General features: G+C 43.4%; 2 protein-coding genes across 5 annotated transcripts in view; one reads left to right on the top strand and one right to left on the bottom strand.

Moving 5' to 3' along the window:
- The window catches only part of msh2 (mutS homolog 2 (E. coli)), a 10583-nt gene extending 1214 nt beyond the window's left edge, over nucleotides 1-9369 (top strand). The window contains exons 3-16 of the mRNA XM_034570860.1: nucleotides 1-132; nucleotides 661-807; nucleotides 1089-1238; nucleotides 2239-2372; nucleotides 2678-2877; nucleotides 3668-3777; nucleotides 3909-4032; nucleotides 5537-5687; nucleotides 5781-5878; nucleotides 6168-6413; nucleotides 7091-7295; nucleotides 7378-7625; nucleotides 8466-8641; nucleotides 9104-9369. The exon at nucleotides 1-132 is cut by the window's left edge and continues 153 nt beyond it. Coding sequence (XP_034426751.1) covers nucleotides 1-132; nucleotides 661-807; nucleotides 1089-1238; nucleotides 2239-2372; nucleotides 2678-2877; nucleotides 3668-3777; nucleotides 3909-4032; nucleotides 5537-5687; nucleotides 5781-5878; nucleotides 6168-6413; nucleotides 7091-7295; nucleotides 7378-7625; nucleotides 8466-8641; nucleotides 9104-9271 — 2289 coding nt within the window. The 3' untranslated portion in view covers nucleotides 9272-9369. The remainder of the gene's footprint in view (nucleotides 133-660; nucleotides 808-1088; nucleotides 1239-2238; nucleotides 2373-2677; nucleotides 2878-3667; nucleotides 3778-3908; nucleotides 4033-5536; nucleotides 5688-5780; nucleotides 5879-6167; nucleotides 6414-7090; nucleotides 7296-7377; nucleotides 7626-8465; nucleotides 8642-9103) is intronic.
- A 1232-nt stretch (nucleotides 9370-10601) lies between these two features.
- Nucleotides 10602-21703, bottom strand: fbxo11b (F-box protein 11b). Of its 4 annotated transcripts, none has more exons than XM_034570317.1 (22): nucleotides 21370-21703; nucleotides 19974-20137; nucleotides 19671-19752; nucleotides 19328-19472; nucleotides 19107-19236; nucleotides 17928-18011; nucleotides 17666-17798; nucleotides 17419-17525; nucleotides 16929-17040; nucleotides 15625-15731; nucleotides 15381-15518; nucleotides 15073-15290; nucleotides 14674-14854; nucleotides 14454-14576; nucleotides 14038-14123; nucleotides 13859-13935; nucleotides 13476-13619; nucleotides 13159-13269; nucleotides 12950-13057; nucleotides 12731-12839; nucleotides 12262-12360; nucleotides 10602-12064 (listed from the first exon to the last, which is right to left on the bottom strand). In XM_034570317.1, the coding sequence occupies exons 1-22, from the start codon at nucleotides 21455-21457 to the stop codon at nucleotides 11935-11937; spliced, it is 2676 nt and encodes an 891-aa protein (XP_034426208.1). In that variant the 5' UTR covers nucleotides 21458-21703; the 3' UTR covers nucleotides 10602-11934. The 4 variants fall into 4 exon arrangements, with proteins under 4 accessions (XP_034426208.1, XP_034426209.1, XP_034426210.1 ...); XM_034570318.1 differs by having other exon boundaries at nucleotides 19328-19469; XM_034570319.1 differs by having other exon boundaries at nucleotides 19692-19752.
- Between the last annotated feature and the right edge of the window lie 29 nt (nucleotides 21704-21732).

Here is a 21732-nt window from a genome sequence, read left to right as displayed (position 1 = left end):
ACCATGGGAGTGTGCGAGTTTGCAGACAACGAGATCTTCTCCAACCTGGAGTCCATGCTCGTCCAGCTCGGCCCCAAAGAGTGTCTCTTAGCCCAGGGGGACGGCAACGGTGACGGCAGCAAACTACGACAGGTATGGTGAAGTCAGTTGAGCTCAGCACAGCTTTATTTATTCCTGCGAGGGCAATGAAGGCATCATCTCTCTAACAAGTTGGAGGAGAAAGAAATAATCCACGTGTAATTACTTCACTATAGTCACAATAAAACAATATATTAATATAGCACTTTCAACAATGCTCAACAAGATAAATCACTTAGCCTCAGCGGTGTGAGTTGGAGGAAGATGTCACATGGCAGGCGTGTGTGCACAGCAAATACATGTACAAACACACACACACACAGTGGACTGTGGTGGTCCAAAAACAATAACTATTGTAGGCAGAAAATACTATTCTATTCACATTATTCTTATTTGTCTTAAAACATGTCTAGAGCAGGTTATTAAACCTTAATAAACCATCATAGTGGGTCTCAAGTCTTTTTCATAATTGTTTGTATGTTTCTGTATGTTCTGTTCTGTATGTTCTTATTGTGACTTCTTTGTTATAGCACTCAGTTATTGTAATGACGAATTAAGTAAATGTAATTACTGTGTGTGTAGGTGGTGGAGCGTGGTGGCGTGCTGGTCTCTGACAGGAAGAGGGCAGAGTTCAGTAGTAAGGACATGGTCCAGGATCTCAACAGGCTGCTGCGAGCCAAGAGAGGAGAGACGACAGCCAGCAGCACGCTGCCCGAGCTGGAGAAGCAGGTGAACAAATCAAACAGCCTCCTGACGCACACAGTAACAACACTGAGGCAGTATTTCCTCACTGGGGGGAGGTTCATAATGTTCAACAGATTGTGAAACCCCTCGAGGCAAATTTTTTATTTTTGATAATTGGCTTTAAAAAGTATTTAAAAAGTGTGTGTGTGTGTGTGTGTGTGTGTGTGTGTGTGTGTGTGTGTGTGTGTGTGTGTGTGTGTGTGTGTGTGTGTGTGTGTGTGTGTGTGTGTGTGTGTGTGTGTGTGTGTGTGTTTTGTCATTCTCAGGTGGCGATGTCCTGCCTGGCTGCAGTAGTGCGTTTCCTCGAACTGCTCTCCGACGAGTCCAACTTCAACTCCTTCAGTCTGACCACTCTGGACCTGGGTCAGTACATGAGGCTGGACAATGCTGCAGTGAACGCTCTCAACCTCTTCCAGGTCAGTGCCAGGAACCAGGACAAAATGCCACAGAGGTAGTTAGTTTGGGGTTTTAAACACAGAAGAACACACAAAGAAAGTAAGTTTAGTTTAAGAAGTCTGTCCTGTGAGAGTTGTGTAACCTGAGTAGCTTGTGATCACACAGCTTGAGGGCCGATTACACGTACAAACCTTCAACTCCCGTTCTCTTCCAATCTGTTCGCTTCCTTTGTCGAGGCAAATTACAGCATGGATTTGAACTAGTGTGAACTCGGACCTGTGATACTCGCTTCACATTCGCCTACATGTGACCAGGCCATCAAGCTGCGCTCACACTACTGGAATGTCCAGCAGATTTAACCCCTGATTCGTGCCCTTGAGAATCGGAGGAGAAATCTGGTCTGGAGCCACGATCGGTACTGATGTTTGGCCCAGATTACCTGCTAGTGTGAGGGGTAACAGAGCCGTTCTCAATGGACAGCAGCCCTGATGATTATCAAACATGTTTGATATTTAGGATTTTAAACCTGAATGCTACCGTCACTGCCTTCCAAGCGACGAGACAGACAAGTTGAGGTTTTTGAAATGGCGGCCCTGAAACAAGCTACTGTACGAATGCGGCGGACAGCTGGGTTGGAGGATAGGCTTGTTGATTTATTTTGTCATGTTAAACTGACAATTTGAATCTCGCCTCCAGTTCTCGCTGAAGATAATCCGTCATTTTACATCACTGCAAAACATTAATACCAATAGAGCAAGTGATGTGAGGTGGCACCCCTCTGGAGGAATCATCTTCATAGTATGATGTGTCAAACTGTTTGATGTGTTTCAGATTAGAAAGAAGAATATCTGTGAAGTTTCTCCATTTTTTTTTTATCCCAATTTCAAAAGTGGTCAGGATTTTAAAAGCGATTCCCTTGTTTTGTTGGTTCTCACCGTTTTTGCCTCTGTGATATAAAAACAAAAAACTTGATGTGGGTGAGTGATATAACACGACATGTAACTGATCTGTGTTATCCAGGCTTCACCTGACGACACCAGCAGAAGTCACTCGCTGGCCGGTCTGTTAAACAAGTGCCGGACACCGCAGGGCCAGCGTCTCGTCAACCAGTGGATCAAACAGCCTCTTATGGACCGAACCAAAATAGAGGAGAGGTAATGACACGTCCACAGCCAATCAGGGCGCGTTTTAAAGGGGCGCTGGGGGCTAAAATAAAGCAGATTGAAATCAAAGTCTTTCAACTTAATAAATTCAGCTTCGGTTTTTGGATCACATGGAAAAAAAAGTAATCACTGTGATCAGCTACCAAAAATGGACGAGCCCAGGGCCAGAAAAAGCTTGTTGGGGACATTTCTTGTGTTCTTCTTTTAAATAACAGTGTGAAGTGTTAGGACTTGTGTTTCTGTCACTATTGCTTGTTGTTGATAAATCTGAAGAGTGTGTGTGTACGTGTACGCAGGTTGGACTTGGTGGAGAGTTTCGTGTGTGACTCTGAGCTCAGGCACACCTGCCAGGAGGACTTGCTGCGGCGCTTTCCCGATCTCCACCGTCTGGCCAAGAAGTTCCACCGTCACACTGCTACACTGCAGGACTGTTACCGCGTCTACCAGGCTGTGACCCAGATCCCCGCCCTTGCCGCGGCCATCGAGAGATACTCAGGTACATCACGCAAACCTGCAGCAACTGAGTCAGTGAAAACACAATTTTTGTCTAATTGCTTTTATAAAAGCAGATGAAGGCATGGTGCCATTCATCCAGGGTTTCCACAGGGTCTTACAAAGTCTCAAAAAAGTGTAAAAGAATGAAGTCATCTGAATTTAAGGCCTCAAAAGTCTTAGATATGTTGTACCTACTAGATCTTAGACACATTTAGGTTGGTTTTAAGTATGTTAATGTTCATTTAACGCTACTTATGTTGTGCTTTAAAAATACATTTAAGAGCTTGGGGGCCATGCAAAGACCAACTATCTCTGCCTGTAGGTTGAGAGATAACTTGTTCAATGGGTTTTCACTTCTGGTCTACTTCAACCTCAATTATGGGAAAGTAGATCTTAAATGTAATTGATTATGGTCTCAGAGAGTCTTATAATTCACTTGCAGAAACCCTGTGATCATACCGGGTCCCTTTGAAGAACTTGACATGACTCAGATTTGTTATGATCAGTGAAAACCTTTAGAATAATAATTCATCATTTTGTCAAAGATTTGCTGAAAGAGTCAGAGGTGCAGATGAATTGTCTCTTCAGTCTGTCTGCTAACGTTGGAGCTGGAGCCCGGATGCCATTAGCTCTCATTGCATAACGACTGGAAACACATTTCCTCTGCGAAGCTCAGTTGAAGCTGCAAATGCTATCATACCTGATTACACCATATCATATCTTTACTCCAGTCCAACGTTCCGAGTCTATACAATATATCATCATTAATTTCCGATGTGCGTGTGTTGCAGGCAGCTACCAGGTTCTGTTGGAGGCCGTGTTCGTCTCCCCTCTCAGAGACCTGCACTCCGACTTTGTCAAATATCAGGAGATGATCGAAACCACTCTGGACATGAACCAGGTCCGATCTTTCACGCTTTCACACACGAGGAGAAAATGAAGGCTGATGTTCTGTGCTTTTGTGTGTGCGTGTCATCGATTGTGCATATTGTTTACACGGCTCCTCTCTCAAACGTTGTGTGCACCGTGCAGATCGACCACCACGAATTCCTGGTGAAGGCGTCGTTCGATCCGGTGTTGAGTGAGCTGAGAGAAAAGATGGACACGCTTGATAAGAGCATGCAGACAGTGCTGAACAGTGCGGCGAGAGAACTAGGTGATTACCCACGCACACGCACACAGAGACCAAGTTTATCCAGTAATCAAACAGAAATGTATTTGTTCCTTGCAACAAAGTTGGACACTGTATTTTAAGGGTGCGGCTTCACGCGCACATCTGCTGATAAGGTTTCCTTTTTTTTTTTAAAGATGTGGTGTGATTTACAAAAGTCAGATCAAGCCGATTTCGCCGTGCACTCATGTGATTAACAAATCTTTCTCTTTGTGATGAACTCTTCAGATCCCTCTGACCGATTAAAAATCTGACTGAATGAACGTAAAAAAAGTTTCTCCAAAATCAAAACTAAAACCTTAGACATGAACGTTTCCTGTGCATTCCTCAGGGAGTCAAAGGTTGGCATCATAGGTCATAAAATCCCACCTCCTCCATGTTAGTGGATGGGATAATTAAAAAGTTTTAAAGTACACATCAACTACATAAATAAACAAAGATAGTTTCTGTCATTTTAGGTACTTCTTATCACGTTCAAGTGCTTATTCTTTTTTGATTCATTTTGTTTTAATTTGTTATTTGTTGTTTGATGCCCTAACATCAGCTGGAGTTTGATATCATGGCTCCATCCCCTGATTGCTACTGTGCGAAATCTAGCTCGTTTGCATCCGGGATGTTTTGGTGTCGTCTCTGGATAGTGGGAGGAAGCAGAGACGTGACGTCCATCTTAAAATACATTCTGTGATTGAGCCAGCTCAAGTTAGAGTTTTAGTTAATGAGTGAACTTGTCACCTTGGCTGTGATGTGTAGGGACATCTTTGAGAAGGTACATGTACGCTGCTAAATGGCAGCTGTGTGCATAGCCTTCTTTGCTACACAGAAAACAGTTAACAGAGTATATATCCCATTTCAATTATCATTATAACAATTTCCTCTTTGTTAACTAATGTGTCGTATTTGATTTACATGAAAACGAAGATGGTTACCTCCGCCATGTTTCTATGTTTGCAGGATTACTCAAAGGCTACTTAACTGATTTCCATTAGATTTTTTGGAGGGGTGGGACATGACCCCAGGGAGAAGCCATTAAAATATGGTGTGGATTTGCAACATTTTCTTAGATGGTAATCCATGGGTCTTGATGAAATCAGTTATGTGTAGGGGACTGATATTTATGAGTGTGTGCAATTGGGTGCCGATCCAATTGTGGGATGTTTGTGCTCTGAGTGCTATTCTAGTTGGTTTTAGAACCAGGTGACATTTTTACATCAGAAACATCACTCATGGCCGTGGGTGAGTGTTGGAACTCAAACAACTTCTCGCTGCCAATCACAGGACGTCAGTTAAGGTTCACTTTCCAGGATAGACTCAGAGGGGGAAGGAAAATGTGTCCCCTCTGGAACTGGAGAATGTTGTTAAGGAAGAAAACCCAGATCACAAGCAGGAAACTGATGGCTATTTGGCATATCTGTGTGCAAATATACTGTTTTCATATGTGGAAGTGGTTCGACTTTCAGTTTGAGCTCATAACAGTAACCTTGTGTTTCAGGTCTAGACGCCGGTAAGACGGTGAAATTGGAGTCGAACGCGGTGCTGGGCTTTTACCTGAGAGTCACCTGCAAGGTGGAGAAGAATCTGAGGAACAACAAGAAATTCACCACACTGGACGTCCAGAAGAACGGAGTGCGTTTCACCAACAGGTCCGTGTCACACACTCACACACGTTAGCCACGGATAGAGGCGTTCTTGCCGTCAGCTGATGCTCTCGCATGCACACTTTCACATGTCCACAGCAAACTGAGCTCTCTGAATGAGGAGTACACCAAGAGCAGGGAGGAGTACGAGGAGGCGCAGAACGCCATCGTCAAAGAGATCATCAGCATCGCCTCAGGTGAGGGAGCTCGTCCCATGTTGCTCACGCCATCTTGTCAGCACGACATCGATTTGAAAAATGTAAACCAAATGACCATGTCTGAACTTCGAGGACATTATGAATTACATAGAATTTGTCTTTATGTGAACCTTTCAGTAATTGATTTCATTCACAATCCTCTACAAATGCCAGAAAACAGTACAGCGCTAATGACGAGCCTGGGGTCAGACGTTATTCTTTAATCACATATCGATTGTCATGCTGCAGTTTCCTCTCTGACGATTCCTCGAATGCTTTCATACACCAGGTTACGTGGACCCCCTCCAGACGCTGAGTGACGTGATAGCGCAGCTGGATGCAGTGGCGAGCTTCGCGGTGGCGTCCGTCTCCGCTCCTGTGCCGTACGTGCGGCCTCGCCTCTTGGCTGACGGCTGCAGGCGCATGGAGCTGCTGCAGGCCAGACACCCCTGCATGGAGACAGACCCGGACACGGCCTTCATACCCAACGATATCACCTTCGTCCACGGAGAGAAGAACTTTTATATTATAACAGGTAAAGAAGAGCCAGTGGATGTCTCGTCTCCTATCATATGGTACAGCAGCAGTTATTAGCAGGAGCTTTAATCACAATCAATCTGAGAATAAACTCAACCTCAATATGTCTTGGTATGCAAGGAGGTATTTTTTTAATTTCTCAGTGCATCTTCTCAGTATGATCTCAGGCTTTATATAAAAATGGACGTGGATACCCAGTCTAGAAAGTGACATGCCTGAAACCTGTATTCTCTCGATTGTCCAGTAGGGGGCGAGTCCACTGGTTGCCAAAAGTCTCTTTCTATTGAAGTCTATGAGAAATTGACCTGACATCTGATGATAAAGCTTGATTGACAGCTAGCAGCATCCAATGAGTGCAGGTTGCCGGTGTAGGTGGACATGCAGTGTCCTCGAGCTCTCCGTCAGTCTCCACCCCCTGCTCCTTCAAATACTCACCTATGGTTTCATATAATCAAGATGGCGCTGGACAAAATACTAAACTTAACGTTTTAAAATGGCTCATTCACTTTTAATAGGTTTTACAGGTTCATCCAAACTTTTTTTAGTGGTAACGGACACAGATACAATTTTTCTCCATATGTGAAAGGAAAACTCTGCCTGGACCTAATTTCATGGGTTCATGTTGGATACTCTTCCTCTTCTTCTCTGATCCTCCTCCTCTCTTCCTGTCTGCAGGACCGAACATGGGAGGCAAGTCGACGTTTATCCGTCAGGTGGGTGTGATCGCCCTCATGGCTCAGATCGGCTGCTTTGTACCGTGCGAGAAGGCGGAGCTGAGCGTGGTCGACAGCGTCCTGGCCAGGGTGGGAGCGGGGGACTGCCAGGTGAAAGGCGTGTCCACCTTCATGTCCGAGATGTTGGAAATCGCAGCCATTCTCCGGTACGAACACGCACACACTCATCTATAGCTTCATCACAAGTGGCTCTAGCCTGGTCTCACATGTCGGCTCTGTTCCCTCCAGCTCGGCCACTGAGAACTCTCTGATCATAATCGACGAGCTTGGCAGAGGCACGTCCACGTACGACGGCTTCGGGCTCGCCTGGGCCATCAGCGAACACATTGCCTCCAAAATCGGCGGCTTCTGCCTGTTTGCCACGCACTTCCACGAGCTGACGGCGCTCGCAGCACATGAGCCCACCGTTCACAACCTGCACGTCACGGCCCTGACCTCTCATGACACGCTCACCATGCTGTACAGAGTCAAACCAGGTCAGACAACATTTCACACATGCATTTGTGGTTTTATTCCTCATGGGACTTTTCAGCTTTTTCTAACCATGACAGATGGAAAGTAAATTAAAGGAACAAATCATTTCAGCTACATAACTTGATTTAAGCTTTTTTCACACATGAAATTTGCCTCATCTATCTGTTTAAGTGATGCTTTTAGTTATTCTCACATGGCTTATTTTTGAATGAATCTTTTACAGATTTATTCGGATGCGCATTTATGCGACAAGTCACAATGCTCTCAAAGTATTTGCCACTTGTTGCCAAATAATTTCATTATTTCACAACAGAAACGAGTTATATCACTTCAGAAAACTAAGATTAGATAAGTTTATAAAAATTTTTTCTATCAGGCTAAAATAAAATGCAAGACTTTCAGGGTTTTTGATTATTTCCAATTCGTTCAAACACTAAGCATGAAGGAAAGTTAATATGAGACAGCTCTGACTGTGGTTACACACTGATTTTTATTTATTTACTATTTCTGTGACTGAACTCATGACTTTTATATAAAATTGACTGGTGCTTATTCAAGCATGAGATCATCATCTTAAAATGTTATCCTCATCTAATGAGTTATTTATCATTCCTTTGGGGAAATGTCTTATGTAGATTGATAGACGTAGATGTTGTTTGACCTTTACTCCAAAAAAGTATTTGTTACTGAGAAGAAAAACAAGTTTTCTTGGTTGATCAGAAGAATTGTTTTATTCAATAATTATTTCAGTTGGCTGAAGATGCTTATAATCAATCATTTTCCATCGTAGTCGTATTTCTAAAACGTCTCAGAACTTGATGCGACCGTACCTGTGTGTCCAGGTGTGTGCGACCAGAGTTTCGGGATCCACGTCGCCGAGATGGCCTCTTTCCCTCCATCTGTGGTTGCCATGGCAAAGGAGAAGGCCGAGGAACTGGAGGAGTTCCAGGAACCTGCGGGTGGGACGTCGACGCAGGAGGAAGAGCCCGAGGCCAAGAGACGACTGACGGACAAACAAGTACTGAGTTTGACTTTATCTAAGTGTCCTGCAGAAAAAGAAACTGAAAAACTTTTTATTTAGGATCTGTAAACCTGTATAAACATGTACAAATGGACTATAATATAGGTTTTTAGCAGGTTCATTGACTTTCAAGACTGTTTACAAAGATGTACGAGACATCTCTATCTCCTCCTGTTGTACAAAACTGAAGCCAAAACATCCTGGATATGAACGCTGCAATCTTGCTGCAGTAGCGATTCCATTTTTCTAGCATCAAATAACTAATGAAGCCAAACTTCAGAATGAACATGAACAAACATCAGAACTACTTTTCCTGCTGTAGGCGACAGAGAACCTGGGTGTATTGAATTTGCTTTGTAGTACAGGTCAGACGATGGATCACACGTTTCTCTAATCATCTCTGAAACTATTTGAATGTAAATTCTTTTGTGAAACTGATGCCCTTCCTTTTTCCGCCAGGTGGGGGAAAACCTGATCCTGAACTTCCTGGAGAAGGCGAAGTCACTTCCTGCCACCATGAGCGAGGCGGAGGTGAAGTCGGAGCTGAGGAGAATGAAGCAGGAGCTGGCAGCTAAGAACAACACGTACATCACAGACATCCTTTCCCGATGCGTTGAAACCGTTTGATGATCAACAAAGATTCATTTCATGTGCAAACGACACACAAACACATCGGCACACTAACATTGTATAGTTTTTCAATAAAGAAATATTCCTGAATTTGCCGTGAGTTAGTTTTTCTGAGCCAGTTGCTGTGTAATGGCTGATTTTCAAGGACATCTGATCAGACACGTCATGTTTCATGTAAACAGTTGTACTTCGAATTGTTTTCCTTTAAATGTGCGACAGACAAACATGTTATTTATCTTCTGTGGAAATGAAAGTAATTTCCCACACTGAAACTAACTCGGTTGGATGTCCTCCCTCCATGTCAGTGTTGTCACTGAAACAACTTTAGAGGATGTGGTTTTGGATGGGGTGGTCAAAATAATAGGAACACTTGTCCAAATAATGCATTACGATTAACTGCAGCCTCGAAAATTGCTTTATACTGTTTACAACAAACATTAAAGTGATGTTTGTTTTTATAGCTGCTCTGTGAATTCAAATCCAGATGTTACATTTTTACCCAAAATACAGCCTGATATTTTCTGTGGTTTTGACTTTAACTTCACCTGTGCAGAGGAATTTATCTTATCTGCGTTTGTGTGTCAGCAGGATAACACAAAAACGACTCAGGCAATTTCAATGAAATTTTATGGAGGGATGGGGAATGACTCAAGGAAGAGCCCATTACACTTTGGTGCGGAGCCAGGATTTTTTTTAACACTTGCAAGCACATTTAGGGGACGGATATTTATGAGTGTGGGCAATTTGATGCAGATCCAAATAAAATCTTGATCTAGTGAATTTTAAATGTGGTTTCATGAAGTGACTGTTGGGCCCTTGGCGGAGCTACGCTCTCTACCATCTAGTTTTATTTGCAGTTAATATCTTCTGTAAATTTCCCTTATTTGCAGCAACCAGACATAATAAATCACAGATCCAACAATCGAACCATAACAATGATGGTCCCCCTCAAAACAGGAATATGCTCTAGACTTTGAAGATGCACAGTTTGGGATCTTGCTCAGTTGCTTCCTCTGAGGACGATTCATATTTTAATATCTCTCAGGTTTCACAAAGGTCATGTGAAAATGGATTCTGTGATAAAGGACCAGCTGAGTAAGATGAAAAATGCAAAACTCTTTTTCTCAGGAACTGCAATGAAAAGATTGTTACTTAAGTCTGAGCATTCACATTAATATCAAGTTTCCAAACTCATGAGTGGCAGAAGTTATTCAACATGTGATCACTTTTGTTACCTAAGCAGCTTTAACAGCACCACAGCTTTGAGTGGTGATTCTGCAGAATCTGGATTTCCATCATAGCGAGTGAATTTACGAGACGGACACCTCTGATCTAATAAAGTTTTATTTTCTTAGAAATGGTCAGTTTCCTGTTTTCTTTTTTTGTCTTTCTAAGAAAGTATACCCCTTTTTGAATTCCAACTAGCATCTACATAATGGTTATTGAATACTTCACAATATATTAAGTCTAGATGTTATGGTACATGCATACGATTCAGGCTGCATGAGGAGCCACAGTCACCACGATACACGGGGGAGGGGGGGGTGATGTAGGGGAATAGGGGTACTGCAGGGGAATAGGGGTACTGCAGATTGACTCATCAGTTCCAGTTAATAGGAGCTCTGGCACCTCCTATTGGAACCCTCTCCACAAAACACTGACTGCATCAACTTATAAACATATACGCACGCACACACTTTCACTGTACACAACACACATTTACACACACACACGCGCATACACACCTTTATACAAGTGTGGAGTCCCTCCACCTGCCATTGAAGCTAATATACTGGAGAGGGTCATTAGTGTTAAACGAGATTCTCTTTCACAGAAAGAACTTCACCACTGGGACATCAGAGTTTCTGCAGTTTCTCTGGGTGTCGGGGAGAGGGGACGCTAACCAAAGAAAAATAATAATTATAATAATATATAATAAAATAAAAGACATTCAAATACAGTCAGCTTTTTGCTTGAAAATACAAAACTACATGAGAAAGCATTGAAATAAAATCCATTGATCAGAACCTTTTCTTCTTTAAAAAAAAAAAAAAAAAGCCCAAGTGCTCCATCACACACACACACAATCTTTCTCTTTATCCACACACAACAGAGCAACATCCTCCCATCCGTTGCCTAGTTACAACTGCATGGGCAGCCAATGGGGATGGCAGCTGCGAGGAAGCAGGAAGTCTCTTTGACAGCAGTTCTTGTGAAGAAGAAGAAGAAGTGGGCTGGGAATCGAGGATTTACATCAGGGGTGGGGGGGGGGGGGGATTTCGTGTGCTGCCAAAACAGCGCAGGCCGCCATCGGCAGCCCCTCTGCATAGCCCTTCTCCTCCCTGCCTACAGACTGCAATAAGAAATACTCGGGTGAGGAATCTCTTGTGGCCATTCTGTCAGTCTACCCTCAGCTCCACTGCTCCCTCTAGTGGAGTCTTGACTCTGCTGCAGCGAGTCGGTCTGCAGTGGGCAGGAAGCTGCTTCCTCTGCAGCCTTTCACCTTGATCCCGTCTGAGAGCGCCATAATCATAGAGTCTCTCTGGGTACTTATGGCTGCATGTGAATGTGTGTTTTAAGTGTGTATGTGTGTGCATGGCTGTGTGCAATGTAATGTGTTTGTATGCTTATGTGAGAGAGTGTAACTCGACCGGATGCTTTCAGTTATGTTGCAGAGTGTTGGACTCGATGGGTGGCGCTGAATCATACAGAGTGTCCGTGTCGTGTGTGGGCTCGCCGGCCAGCGTGCATGGGTTGGACAACGTTCCTGCGCCGCAGTCACAAAAAAACCTGAGAGGAAAAGAACCCATGGATTAACAACCTGAGTATTATTTAAATAAGTGAAAGAAGATGGCAAAACAAGTTCATAAAATAATGAAAATACATTTGCTTTTTCAGATAGAAAAATATTCTTTTTCACCCTTTTGCTCAGATTCTGTTCCCAAAATAATTAGTCAGAAATGCCAATAAGGAAGTAAAAGACTTACCGGTCGTGCCGTATAAACTCTACATCATGCCCTTGGTGGCATTTTTTGATGCAGTTAACACAGATGGCGTTCCTATCTGTTGTGTTACAGGTGTGACATCTGCAGAGAAAATAGATTATAGACATAAATAGATCACAAATCAGGAAAAATAAAACTGGTTACAAAAAGAAATTAAACCATTCCTTAAATCTAGAGCTGCAACTGATGATTATTTTTCAATTACTTAAATTAATACTTGGATTGAAAAATGATGACATCTTAAACTTCTTGTTTTGTCAGAAACTCAACACATTCAAAAATATTTTTTACTGTCATACGATGAGAAAAGGCTAAAAGTCGTCACATCTGAGTGAAAAAGTAATGTTTGGCATTTTTGTTAAAAATAACTATTACAATAGCTGTAGATTAATCTAATCATTAGTTGCAGCAATAAACGGTTTTATTTAGAATGTTTTCTGTTGTCGTGTACCTGTAGAAGTCGTGCATGGGGTAACTGGTGTAGCTGGAGATCTTGTACAGACACTGTCCTCTGCTCACTGCCTTCTCAATTGCATCCTGGTTATTCAGAATCTTATTATCTGATATAAGAGGGGCAGAAATTAAAGGTTGTGAATAAATGGTTGCAATAAAACGGCAAAGCTTGTGACCAGCGTGAGCTTAACTTCAATTACGCAAAGCTGCATTTTACCTTTCATGGTGACGTTGACTCCAGAGGCTAGAAACAAGCCCCCGAAGCGGTTGTTGAAGATCTGGTTTCCCTCGAGCGTGGCTGTGGCGTGGTTGGTGATTTCAATACCTGCGTAAGGAAGAAGATAAAATCTGCCATCAGTACCAAAAATTTATATTAACAAGAATGTTATTTGTGGCCACATGGAGATGATTTTGAAAAAAGCTAACCGGCAGCAAAGCCGTCAAAGATGCGGTTCTTGCGGAGGATTGGATGGCTGTTGGTGCTGATCAGCACGCCAGCCTGAGCGTTCCTGAAGATGTCGTTCTCTTCCAGCAGACCTACGGAGAAAAAGGTTACACACACCAAACTATAAATATACAGGAGTAAAATCTCAAGTAACAAAGACCAGGGTAACAGGAAAGAAGATGCCAAAGTTCTAATATGTCCTCGACACATCTTCCAAACAGAGAGAATACTTCAGAAGCTATGTGATGTTTTCTGATCGTTAACATTGACAAAGACTTTACAGATCACACTGCAGTACCTCTGCCTCCATTGAAAATGCAGATGCCTCCATCTCTGCCGTCATGTATCTTGTTTCTTCTCAGCGTGGGGTTGCTGTCTGTCTTGATCCACACTCCTGCCATGGCATTGTCAAAGATCTCATTGTCTTCGATGAAGCCCAGACCTGATACATTAAACAGCTGGATTAGACACAGAAAAACACACACACACACACACACACACACACACACACACACACACACACACACACACACACACACACACACACACACACACACACACACACACACACACACACACACACACACACACACACACACACACACACACACACACACACACACACACACACACACACACACACACACACACACACGAGGCAGAAGGTGGTAAAATACAGACCTGAGTTGTAGACTAAGATCCCCCCGTTCTGGCCCCCCCATATCTTGTTGCGCCGGATCTTTGGGTTGCTCCCCGTCCTGTCAAGATTCAACAAAACATTTAAAATCACAAAATTCACAAAACTATGTGCTTAAGCTCCTATTTTGTATCCTCGCTGCTGAAGGGGGGGTAATCATTACCTTATTTGTACACCAGAGTACATGTGATTGTAGATGTCATTGTCTTCCAACACACCGTGCCCATTGTCATAGAAATATACACCAACCTAAATGGAAATAATCAAAACACAGAATGAAGATATAACATATCTTAAAAAGAAAAAAAGGCACAGCAATGACACTGTAGTTCAAATACATAACTTTATATTAGCAGTAATGTAAAATAAAAAAAGACTTGGTGAAGCCAAGACAAGAGAACACAATTTCTGAGGATTAGACCCCAGCTAAGAGCCCAGTGACGGCTGCAATCCTATATCAATAATGACCCAATAAACAGAATAAAAGCCAAAATATCTGTCACTTAACTACAAGTCTATTACAAGCCCGAAAAATTTAATTACAACTATAAATGTATTATAATACTCAGAATATTTGACCTGTTTGCCACTATGGATGCGGTTCTTGCGGAGGACCGGAGTGCTGCCTGTGGTCACCCACACTCCGGCCAGTGTGTTGCTGTAAACCTCATTCTCCTCAATCACCCCCTGGCCTTTCTCATGCTGAAACGCAAACATAGAAACAGCTGTAAAAAAAAAACAGGTCTGATGGGAGTTAAATATCTGACGGAAGTAATTTCACACTGATGAGTGTATTTACCACATAGATGCCTCCGTGCTGTCCATCGTGGATCTTGTTGTGCCTTACAATGGGGCAACTGTTGGTTCGAATCTGGATTCCCGCCAAGGCATTACCATAGATATCGTTGCTCTCTATCAAACCCCGTCCATCTCCAAATATGTACACCCCTCCTTGGTTACCGTTGAATATAGCATTTCCCCTGAATATACAGGAAATAAACAGTCACAATCTTGGAGAGGATATGCATATGAATACAAAATGAAAAGATGCAAACAAGGTGCAATATTTGTTGTTCTGCATTTACATCAATATCATATTTTGCTCTTTGCACTAAAGTTTAATCTTGTACCAAACCAATACCTAGATAGCAAGTGCCTGTCCAGGTTTAATCAAGATGCTGTTCCTGTGTGAACTCACCGTATCGTCGGGTCACTGTTGGACGTGATCCACACACCGGCAAAGTTATTAGCATAGATTTTGTTCTCTATAAACTGTCCCCGCCCCTTCTCGTGGACATAGATGCCTCCTGTTTGGCCATGATGGATCTCACAGCGCACCACTGTGGGGTTGGCGTAGGCCTTCACCTCAAAGCCGGCTATGCGGTTCCTATGGATGTTACAGTTCTCAAAGTAACCCTGAAACATGGAAAAGAAGGCATATATAATAAATGCACAGGTGGTCCTTCAAGTAAATTGTATGGCATGACATAGATATTGAGTATTTACCATGCCGTGGTCGAAGGTGAACACTCCGACATCTCTCCCATGGTGGATGTGGTTACGTCTAATGATGGGATTACCGTGGTTTTTCACCCAAATTCCTGCTAGCGCATTGTTGCTGATCTCATTGTCTTCATAAATCCCCTGTGAGAAAAAACAAATCTTCAAGTGAGAATCAAAGCTCGTATGTGTGAGAGCATTCATGGCGAACCATGTGCGCTATTAAAAGGGGGGGAAACATTCTCTTTACCTGTGCATGGTCTGTGATGTACAGGCCTACGTTCTCACAGTCGCTGATGTTGCAGTGTTTGATGGTCGGACATGCCCCTTGGCCACTCACACATACAGCTGAACCCACTATACACAGGGGAAAACAGAGGGGTCACAAAAAAGTAGGGCAAAAATAATGATCACTTTCACTTTCAAATGATCCATCAGTTGATTAACAGTCAATAAAAATCCAAATAGGCATTCAATTCACAATGTTACAAACTAATGCTGCTGTGGTTGTCTCCCATCCTGTCCATTTCACTATTTTATATATGAAACCCGTTCGATTTGTTTCATGCATCAGCAGCAGCGGTCACATTCATCTAAGAAAAAGCTAATTTCTAAAATAGTCTACCATCCTTTGACAGAAGCTACAATTATAAACTTTAAGTGTCTGCTCCATGCAGCTGCAGAGCAGAGTCACATCAGAGCAGGAAAGCAGGAAAGACCAACAAATTTACCAACAAAGCAGAGGTTTTGGTTTAAAAGTGATGGTGGTACAGGCAGGAGCACCTGTTTGTCAATAGTTCAAATTTAACCCGAATACCAAAAGGTAACAGCATCGGGAGCTAATCTACACACGTAACTCCAAGGTGACGCTTCCTGCAGCAAAAGCCTATTTTTGTGAAATGTCTTGAATAAATCAGGAATGGCAATGAAAACATTTCCACACCATGACATCTCTCACAGTGACAATTAAAATTTTGGGAAATTTATAAAAAAAGAATGGTAAATCTGATCATGCACTGTCTCGGAGTATGTCAGACATGTGGACAACTATCAGGGAAAGACTTTTGTGGAATCCACGAATAAATAAAACAACAAATAGCAAAACAAATCGCTCTCAAGACATAAAATGTGGTTAATGTTGGTGACATTTTATGTCCCAATGGTTTAATCACTTGATTAAATTAAATGGAGGTGACAAAAAGTAACCATCAATACAGTTACAGTGTGCTTTATTGGCACAGATTCTCAATTCCCTTATTTGGCAGCTACTTAATAAAAGTAGGTGCTCCGAGGCTTTTTTATGACCCAAATAACTACTTTACTCTTTCATCTAAGGACCACACTGATCATTTAGTGAGACAACAAAACAAAGCAACATTGTGCTTTTCAAATCATAGAAACCATGGCTCCACACAGTTGAACAGCCAGAAGAAGATATCTGGTAAAAGGTATAAGCTAATGTTGCATCAACATACAAGGTGCCAAATCATATCTACAATCATTTTTGAGGCTGTACAAGTGTTTATGTAAATGTGATCACTGCATGTGTGTTACCTGTGCAGGTGGAACGGATGATGCAGTGGTCGATGTTCGGGCTGCAGTTGACTGTGATCTCCAGACAGTGGTGGGCGTTGTGGTGCTGCGCCGACTTATCATCGGGATTAAACTGCGGAGGGGAAAGCAGCAGAGGTCAGACAGAGGCTGAGTTTACTCACAACACGTCAAGTATCTGTCCACCCACCACATCCACACTGGACTTTGCCTACTGGAGACATCAGTTCGATATTGAAGCCGATTACAGAATATAGACAGAAAATATCTCGCAGCAGACAGAAAATAATATGATTCACAGTAATTGTGTTTTTCTATGCAACTGTAAAAACAGCAGTCAAAAATCTTTATCTTTGAATGTGTTACTGGCGTCATATTACATCGAGTTCAACTCTAATTTAGTCTCACTACATCCACATGGTGAACTTTCTCCAGTGTAACAGTGTATAATATCGAGGTATTCTTCAAGTTTGATTGTAAACAGGTTGTTTACCTTTATGGTCATGTATCCCACATAGGCGTCCTCCGAACCCTCCATGAAGACAAACGTCGAGTCTCGCGTATTCTCTATCACCACCTTGTCAGCTACTTTACCGGGAGCTGAGAGGAAAGCAGAAAAACCCCTCAACACTCATACATTTGGACACAAACACCACTTAATGTGAGAGATATTGATTGCAGAAGGCACAAGCATCTAGGTTTATGCCTCGTGTAGTTTTCACTGAAGGCAAGATGCTCACCTGCACCGATCATGGTGATGGGAGACTCTATGTAAATCCACTCGTCTGTGTAGATGCCAGAGTGAACAAAGATTAGGCCATCAAAGTGGGCCTCTTGGACCCCACCCAGTGCATCCTCAATGGTGTCATAGTACTGCGGGGGAAAGGCACAATCTCTTTCAGGCAGAATATACATATCATTTATCAGAGGGCAGTCTGGAACAGCAACCAAGTGTATTAGCTGTGGTAAAGATTTCTCTTCAACTCTGAGGTTTTAACTTACCAGCATGTTCTCTCTGCCTTTGTATCTGCCAGGGTTACTGTAGAAATGCTCAGCAAAGCCTGGTTTTACATGGGCACCTTTGTACTGCAACACAGAAAACACCAAGGTCCATATGAAGAGCTGCTGATCACTGCAAACACTAGCATGGGCCTCACAGAACCTGATAATTAAATTATCCCTTTGCAATGGCTAGTATAGGTTTGATTAAAAAAAATGTAATTTCTTCTGGTGCTAAAGTGTTTTATTTAAATAGAAAACACCAAATAAAGAGATCTTCTTCCTCAAGAAAGTCTCATAAAAGGATTTAATCAGAGTGATATTTCTGCATTGTATTTTAACAGACCGGAAGAGGTATTTATCGAATAGTTTACAGGAAAAAGTCTGGTGGGCGCATTTGTAAATATATGCAACCCACAAACCAACCAAAGTAGACGAGACAGCAAAACACTCAGCAGCAGTAACCGACAAGACAAGAGTAACATCTTAAGAATTGAGTGACAATGAAACACCACAATTTCTGTCATAGCCATCAATATTATGAAAAATCCAAATAATTATGATACGTCTTTGTCTCACATTAGCCTGAGGATCTTAAAAGATGTGGATTGACACTATTAGATGATGAGATGAACTTAACATTCTTTTTTATATAACCTCAGAAGGACAATGTGAGCACATCAACATCTATTACAATGATTTGTCTGAGGATGAATGGAAATAATTCACTGTGTGAATTCTGGTAAATACTATAGATGTATTCAAAAAAATAAAAGTAGAAGAAACTACTTGTAAAAATTTGGCCAGAATTTCCCTCAGACAAAAGAGCTTTGCTAAGGAAATGCTGTTGAGATATTGTGATATCATGGTGTGCAGGTGTTATGAGAAAACAATAAGGTATTAGACACGAAAGTAAAAGCTCTTAAAGATGAAATCAAGCATTTTAACTTTACAGACTCATTTCCCCCTGGTCAGACATTATTCCTCTGGCGTGCGGCATGGATTTTATTGCAAAGCCAAAAATGACTTTGCAGAACCTCACCCTGTATATTTTTAGTATACAGAGAGATAACATAAGGAGGGAATAAAGTAAACCAGGACTATGCAGAGACTGGAAGCTCCTCCGAGAGCTCTTTCTTCATGAAAAGACAACGCATCAAAAAACTTTAAGGACCAACTCACCAGCTGTTGGAAGCTTTCCTTCCAGGGGTTTGGGTGTTCATGCTCCTCAGGGCTGACCTGGTAGAATCTGCCCGGTTCAGGGTGCATCATGGGACGCGTGTACTCAAACACCTCCATATACAGACGCTTCCTGCCAGATTAAAACCACATACACAGAACTTCAGTTGTCTTCTCTTTTCATGACTGACATTTACAACAGGAACAGGATCGTTTCCACTGACCATAGGATGGGGTCATTGGCTAGCTGGCTGAACCTCTTGCAGACACAAGCGGCCTGACAGAGATCCTGTTCCAGTAAGTAGGAGAAGATCTTCAAAACGACCTCATCTGGAAGCTTCTGCTGCAGATATTGCTCTGCTGGGGCTGCTAAAAACACACACATAAACACACACACTCCCAACATAAGCTTTCGGAAAAATCTTTCATCCCATGCACATTAAACTATGGAGTCAGGTTATTTAATGGATTGCAAAATAACAAGATTTACCAGAACACAAAGGGGAAAAAAAATCAATAAAAAAGAAGCTAACTCTATCCTTGCCCAGCTGCAGAGATTTAACACACCTGGCAGGTCGTGGCTCTTACCGGACACTCGTGCCCGCTTGGCTCGATGGCCAAAGGCCTCTGTCGATGAAGTGGACGCTCCCTGTAAAAGAGGGCAAAGAGATATTAACTTCACGCCAAGATTCAAGGACTTAGTAATAAACTGGGAAATGTACTGCTGTGTCAGAAAATCATTGTTCCTCCAGAGAAGGACACGCTCAATCAGCAGGTCTGTTTCTTTCACACACACACACAAGCCTGGAGACATGCATAAGTGCAGCGAAAAACATGAACATGAAATCCACTCAAATGTTTCAGTCTTACGTCCATGGGGCTCTTGCTGGGGCAGGCGGAGGCGGTGGCAGAGGCAGCAGCGGTTCTCTTGGGGAGCAGGGTCTTGCGTCGAAGCTGGTAGGGACTGTTCTGAGCTCCTTGACCAGATTCCTCAATGGCCATTTCTGCTGCAGCAGCTGCAGGAGCCTCCTCATCTGGACACAAAAGGCAAACACAATTTTCCTATGCATCAACCACTTTGTCAAGTGGCACTTTAGAAATGCACAAAGCTTGCACGACATGTAATTAAAAAACGAATGTGTATTTCTTCATGAAGCCAGTTCACCTCTCATTTACTAAATCAAAACACCTAAAACGTCTCATTTAACTGCAGGCAACGTCTACTGTTACTATTGATACTCTTATTCTCCTGAGCATTACTAAACAATGGTGTGCATTCAACTCACATGCTGTGTGCATACTGCGCAGGCTAACAGGCAGGGTAGTAGTTAGTATGGCAGACAAAGGTTACTGATTGATAATGGCAGATGCACCCCCTGCAGCCACATAACAAGGCTCTTATATGCGGGCATGCCCAGCTGAAATCGGCCAGTGTGCATTTGCCGTGTGGCTCTCACAGGAGCAGAACCGGGCTCGTCTTTAAAAAGGGGGGTGCTGTCAAAATTAAGGGCCGCAGAAGAAGTCGATCGGACGTGCGGCTAACTGCTACAAACTCAACTGCGTAGCTGGCAAATCCGCGGTGTAAACAAATCGAGCTCCGGCTAGCAGGCACCGAGAACAAGGAAGGGGATGTGGGTTCAAGTCCGCGGGTTGCGCTAGCTTCTCGCCCCAAGCACACAAAATGGACACAGCGAAATCGTCCCCAAAAAAGCCCCTCCACCGTATCATCTATCACAGCTGATCCGCCGTAGCCTCTTGTAGCCGGGGCAGCTAGCTAGCATTGCCCCCCGGTCGCCTGCTAATGTTTTTGTTAACGTTACACCCCAAAAATGGCAGTCCACAAGACGCCGCAGATTTACACCCTCGGAATCGTTAGTGACAGCTGGGAATGCAATGGCCGAGCTCACACGGGAGGCTGCGGTTAAAAGCTGTGGAGTCAACCCCTTCGCCTCCAGCTGAAGATGCCTGAATATGAGCCGTGAATGTTATCCGTGCGCCTGCATACGCATTACGTTTGGGCGAAGACAACCCCCAACCTCCACCTAACCGAAGCTAAGCTAGCGGTGTTCGCTAGCCCCAATCACTCAAGCCAAACAAAGCGCGGCCTGGCCTAAGCCACAGAGCGAGAAGCCTCGGGTTTTCCTGCTGCAGCCGCCGCCGCAGAAGAGCAGCGACCGCGGCCTGTTGAGTACAGACGTGGGTAACACGCAGGACCGCCAACCCCCTGACACCGCTTCGTCTCGAAGCTCATCGCGGCCTAGCTTACCTCTATCCCCGTTGTTCCGCTCGGGCTGCACCGGGCGCGGCCTCGACACTCGCCTGGGTCTCCTGTTGGTGGCTCTGACGGAGTTCATCTGGGGAGTTGGTTGTTGAAAAATGGGACAGCTTTCCTCGACCCGCCCGCTGCTGAATGTCGCACTCGGCCCGGTCTACCACCCGGACGGCCCTTTTCCCAGACGCACCCGAACGACTGCGACCGAAAACCCGCTGGTATTTGGGGTGTAATCGCCTGTTTTTTCCTCCGTGGTGCTGCAGCTCCCCCCGTATCGCCGCTCGGTGCCAGCTCCGTCTCAGTCTGTAGCAGGAGGAGCCATTAACCCACACGGGAAAGAATCGCGAGAAAAAAAGA

Source organism: Hippoglossus hippoglossus, chromosome 19 (assembly GCF_009819705.1).
Source record: "Hippoglossus hippoglossus isolate fHipHip1 chromosome 19, fHipHip1.pri, whole genome shotgun sequence".
Taxonomy (NCBI): Eukaryota; Metazoa; Chordata; class Actinopteri; order Pleuronectiformes; family Pleuronectidae; genus Hippoglossus; species Hippoglossus hippoglossus.
Note: the sequence above shows the minus strand (reverse complement) of the source record. Positions and strands in the feature narration are given on the sequence as shown.